The 6128-nt window shown below is 36.5% G+C and overlaps 1 protein-coding gene across 1 annotated transcript; it reads left to right on the top strand.

The window, feature by feature from the left end:
* Positions 1–3018: 3018 nt before the first annotated feature.
* Positions 3019–3807, top strand: LOC126921548 (immediate early response 3-interacting protein 1-like). Its single transcript, XM_050733270.1, is given in 3 exon segments — positions 3019–3254; positions 3455–3556; positions 3631–3807. Coding segments are annotated over 3 exon segments (270 nt in total). The 5' UTR covers positions 3019–3163; the 3' UTR covers positions 3708–3807.
* The last annotated feature ends 2321 nt before the right edge of the window (positions 3808–6128 follow it).

Raw genomic sequence — 6128 nt, 5'->3', positions numbered from 1 at the left:
CTCGGTAACAGTGGTCTATTGCTAGTCTCCTTTTTACCCGTTTTGCTACTCAATCTTCGGCTAGAGTTCTTCCGAAAAATGATCGCTACTTGTGTGCCGTATTATGGACAACAGGTCCTCCCTCATTCCAATTTGCTTGATTCTCACCTCTGGAGCCAGTTTGCGTGCTTCTTTTCCTATGCTCGAAGAAAAGCCCAGTTCTTCGATTTTGTCCTCTTCTTTGGTTAAATTTTCTTTTACCCTCGATTTACTTGATTGTTTGATCGTCGACGATCTATCTATCACGTTACGATGTACCTTTATAAATATTGTCGATACAGACGTTGTCCGACTCTGCGCACGCGCTGCCACAAGTATATGCTAGTAGTTTACATAGTCACGGTGCTGCCTCACCGTTTTCCAGCACACTGGTGTTCCCTTCTCGCCACCACTTCAACTCTGCTTTGGTTATGTATATTTATATGTAAGGTATTCCTTACCCTTTTTAGCTCCTTTTCTCTCCCTTTAACGCCCACGACAACGTGGTTTCACACGGAAAATCTGTGGAGTTGCCTCTGCAGAATCAGTTCTCGTACAACCGGTTTACCAGATTAATTTTATCCACCAAAGACCTTCGAATATAACTGTCGACTCTCTATTGTCTGATTCTAATCTCTGCGTTTGTTGATGTTTTGTTCACTGTATGTTGCGTGAAAATCCGCCTAACGTTCTGTAACTGAAGTTATACGAAAGTGTTTGAAAGTCAAAGTGAAAACGAAGTAAAATTGTGAAGCGAAAACGGTCGTCTCTAGTCAGATCGAGGAGGTACTAGCGTCTGATATTCCCCCATTTGCTGCAGCTTTTAGCAACATCGATCCGGACCTGGTAGGCTCCCTCTGTTGAAACTGGCCAATCAACGATTCGCTCACCCCACTACTAGTATACAGCAATCATATTGGGGACACGTCGAATGTATTTACGTTTGAGGACAAAACGTCGATATTTACTGGGCCACTGCAACCGTAGACAATGCGACTTTTTACATAATATTTTACAAATCTGCGTGAAAATATCAACAGCGGTCATAGAGGAATCTGGTAGAATCTTTATTATATAACATCGTACAATGTCTCAACTATAATTTCGACAGACGCGAGCTACGTTCCACCAAATTTGAATCACCGTTATAGTGCTTTTTAACGTATTAATTCTTGAAACGATGACAACATAGAATTTCGTTCTTAAGTGTACAATTGTACACGCCTTCAGTTCACACGTACTGATACCAGAATCATTCTTTCCTCTCGTTCCATCATTGGACCTTATGCCTCATAAATTGTTACCGTAACGTATCACGTAATTCATAATTGCACGGCTTAAGCATTTTACTTGCTTCCTGGGTAACAGTTTCGACGTCACCCAAGTATTATTTATTGCAGGCAATAGATTAGATAATACATGATTCGGACTGAAAACAGGATTGCAATAACAAATGATAATTATTTACAATCTACTTGGATGAAAAGATGCAAGCTTTGAATATCATTTCTTTTGCAATTATGCGACGATTGAAATAATATTTGCTTTGATCGGTATCTAACGTTCACAAATCGACCTTCTCATTTTTCTTCGTCCGTTAACCGACTAAAGTCCACGTTTGTTTCTTCTATTTCTCCGATGATATTTAGCGAACATGAGCGGTCAGACTCGTGGACTTCACATTCAGCGTCATTTAATTCAGTCGGTGAATGGTAACGCGTTATTACCCTGTGAAATTGCAGCAGGTACAGTCTAATACGGCATAAATTATGGAAATAGTTCGCACACTGATGTGGATTTGAATCATACGATTTCCTAGAATTGATTCTATAAGTTTGATTATAATGTATGTTTATTGCTGCGTCTAATTTATTGAAAAGTACACATTTTTATGTGACAGAAGATCTGTAATCATACGATTTGCGTAATTATTGGAGAAATGAGTCAGAGTATCTTGTGATTTATATAGATAGCTAAAATGAAGGCAGTCGTTATCGTTGTATATGAAAAATATTATTATCTGTTAGGGGATGATGAATGATTTGAATGAATTCGTGTAAGATCTAAATTAGTCGAGGAAACATTGGCTTTGGAACAATTTTCCTATATTGTCTTGTTGCCAAATAAAACGTGCATTGTACAGGTTGGAAATTTTTCCTGAAATTAATGATAGTTTTGTCTCAAACTTTTTTTGAACCTAGCATAATGCAATATTTTCTACAGTTGCATAAACGTGACATTTGGTACACGTGATTCACGTATACTTTCCGCCGACGCGAGTTTAGTCTGTGTTGCAATTTTTTGCAGTAATACAACACTTGTTCGAGGCTGTGAGTTAGCATAGCTTTTGCTGAATACTTATCGTCTACAAACAAGAAAGATTTTTGCACACGTCAAATACGTCCGTGACTTTCATCACGATATGGAAGATTCCGACTTTTCTTTGCATACGCAAAACGATATCAGAATATTAAAATCCACGAATTTCCTTACACGTGATAAACGTGTGCCTCGAACGGCGCGTGATAAAATGATGATAGAGGTCATGAACGATTGAGGGTAGCATGAAATGAACTCTAAGTTCTATAACTAAATCGACACACATGAATTGTTAACGTAACTCAATTGAGAAGAGAGCGTCGAATCGTCTAGAAACACTCGTACTCCTGTTCCAAAAGCGTTAGTGCCAAGAAGGTGCGCTTTGTCGTTCAATTATTATAAATAGAATAATGCTCCTAACCATCCGTTGTATTATCGCGTTGTTAAGTTACTTGTAAAGTCTACCGATTCTTTCGAATATCGTTTTAAGGCTCTTAGTTTCCATATAGTACTATTTTTGCAAGCATTTGTAAAACGTTATCGATGAAATCCAAGATTATCTTATTTTTGGAATCTCGAGCGATGTTTAAATCGCTCGAGATTACTCTAAATATATTTTGACATAGTAAAAATAAATTTTAATTCAAATTTCCCGCATAACACCACTTTTTTAATTGCTAGTTTCCAGCTGAACACGGAAGATGGCAGGACGGTTCCTAATCAATACAAATTGATTGTTTGATGCGTATGAAGCTGTTTTACCTTTCCCTACGCTAGTGGCGCTGCGTGATATTCTCAATGTTATCATTCATCATATCGATATAATATGGCGTTTACACTTTGGACACTTTTTGAAGCGACTATGTTGTGTTTGAATGCGATCTGCGTTTTAAACGAAGAAAGATTTCTTGCAAAACGTACACAATATCATCATATTTTTGTTTGTATTATTCTTTTATACTGAACTTTTTCCCTGCATAGAAATGAAGAATTTGTAGGTTATGTTATCTATTGTATTTACATATATCGCGTAGTATGATAAATATATAAATCATATGTATATGTTTTTACTTGTATATTGGAATATATTACTTAATTTTTGTTTAAACATTTACAGTTGGTTGGGCGTCGTGGCAAAATGTTCAAGGCTTCGGAGAACCTCCTACAGTAAAGTCACAAATTTTGAACCTTATTAAGTCCATACGAACGGTGGCATGAAGTAATTACAAACAAATTATTTTAATTCGTTTGATAATTAATTTAAATATAACACAAATATGTTGTTTGTTGCAGTTCCATTGATATTCCTAAATATCGTAACAATAATTGTGAAACTGGTGCTTGGGTGGAAGAAACGATTGATGGTGTAAATAAAAGGACAATGAGCTGTGAAAAGTGATGTACATAAACGCAAAATTACATTCTTTTATTTTTACCTTTGTATCGAAGAGTAAAGTATTCTTTATTATATCATGTTTCAGCATATTTTTGTACTGCAAGTATTTTAAAAGATAGCAGTATTTATATATGTTGTTTCTATCTATATCACTTCTTATTTATTTTTATATTATTTTATAAGCTTCCAATTGTTTAATTATGTTGGATACGTTTTACATATTTTTCTAATCATCGTAGTGAAGACAAAAAATTCTTCATACGATAATACGGTAATACACAACAAACCTTTTATCATATCAAAATACATATATTTCCATATATACTTAAATATTTATCTAAAATATCATTCATCATTTCGAACTTTTTAGAATATTTCTTTCCACGTTATCTAGCAGTTCCTGTTCCATCTGCACTAAACATCTGCTTTTTCCTACAGTAAACAACATCTACTTACTTCATTTTGCCAATGTCTACAAATAAACTTGAAACAACCGTCGAAATTCATATTGCAACATCAACTCTATAAAAGGAAGTTTGTCATGCGACATCAACATGTAACTGTAAGTTGCAATTTAGTTCCATTTTTTTTATCGACGCCAACAATTGAAAATCTCATACTTCGTTAGGAGAATCGTCAAAGAATTGAATATCTTTTTACTTTTATTTTATTTCGAAATTCTATTTACTCAAGACATGTGCTCGGAACTTGTTTCATTTTCTCAATTAGTCATTTACATTTTATTCTTGAAAGTACGGGGAAATTCATGGTGAAGAGATATGGCGAACTTCCGCTACAGGACGTCTCCTTCCGTTAAGTGTCTTCGAATGTACCCTCTCACGGGTAATTTAAATCATAAATCAACAGACAAACGTACTGTAAATTATGTTCGACTTGGTGTGAGGTGTAGGTAGTTGGACAGGATTGTTCATATCTGTTTGTCTTCGTATCTTCATAGACGACGTGATGGCGCACGCGGGAAGCCAATGATTTTCTCGTAACTTTCTCCCCTTCTTCGCTTTCTCGGGGTGGAAGTAACATATATACATACACATCTCCGTGCAATCAATAAACAAGTGTCATGTTGACTTTGCATTCTGTCATTAGCTACCAACAACTCAATTTTTGTCACATTTCAGCAACGTGCAACAAATTTCCTAATTTCTTAACTTCTTATTGCCAACTTTAAAATCTTATATCTATCTTTAAAGGATCAATTTATTTTCCTCGAGTTATACCTTGAAATATAGATACATGTCTCACGTCTAAAATAGATTCACTAAACACGGAAAATCGCCACTGAAACGCACATTTGTTTACGTCCGCTTAATCATATATTCAAAACGATAAATAGAATGGTTTAACTATTTCAATTTCCTCCGTTAGATTTAATTTATAGTGTCCATTAATCTTGGACGCCTTCGCGGTCGATTGGAACGGAAATCGTGAGGCAATATAACTACTGGATCACTTCTGGCTGATCTCCTTCACCGTAATAGTCATAGAAGTGATAAACACGTTTGTGCAATCGAATCCCTGCCATTTACACAATTTCTGAGCACGTATGGGCCCATCAAAATTGCACCGCTTTTTTCTCTCGTGCAAGTTCCACAGTTGCAAGTACGACCTGCATTCCCTGGACTCTTTCGTGTAATGCTTGTCCAAGTTACATAACCGACCCTCATCAGAGAATCTCTCTTTCCTTCTTTTTTTAATTTTTTCTTGCGAATGGCTGAAGCTGGCCAAACATCATTTACAATGTGATCTGAACATTCACTATCCAATATCCAATCTAGTTTTCGCGTACAGCTGGTATATACTGTGATAGTATCCTTACTATTATCGCGCTGCACTCGCGTTAGGACGGAGTAGTCGTAGTCCTCGCTGTTTGAATAATTTGCGTCTTGTTGTCGTGCCCCATTGTAGCGTTGCTGCCAACCTCTGCTTCGTCCTCGTTGACCAAATCCACGCTGAACATATCCTCGTCTTCTTTGGCCAGAACCTCGTCCGCCGCGACCCCTATTCTGCTATGGCTGACACGCGCCTCCTTGCCATTGCGATCCTCCATTGTTTTCGTCTCTGCATATATTCGTGTAATTTCTTATCACGTGGCCGTACTTTCCACAGCCATGGCACTTTATTTCTCTCTTTTCTCAACTTTGAAAACATTTGACCATTTCCTATCACTTTTACTCTCCCTACGCATTTCCCACATTATAATTTTATTTTTTAAAAAATCACAAGTTCAATCACTTTCATTCAATGAGTCGATTAAGTCACCAACATAAATCAATGATTCTGGTAGTGTTTTCAGCATGTAATCGAGTTTTTCACGTTCACTTACGTTTGCACCAGCACTCTTTAATTCATTTATCGTCTTCTCAAATTCCGTGAA

Source organism: Bombus affinis, chromosome 10 (genome assembly GCF_024516045.1).
Source record: "Bombus affinis isolate iyBomAffi1 chromosome 10, iyBomAffi1.2, whole genome shotgun sequence".
Lineage (NCBI taxonomy): Eukaryota > Metazoa > Arthropoda > Insecta > Hymenoptera > Apidae > Bombus > Bombus affinis.
The sequence above is the reverse complement of the archived record's forward strand: the minus strand, read 5'-3'. Positions and strand labels throughout refer to the sequence as shown.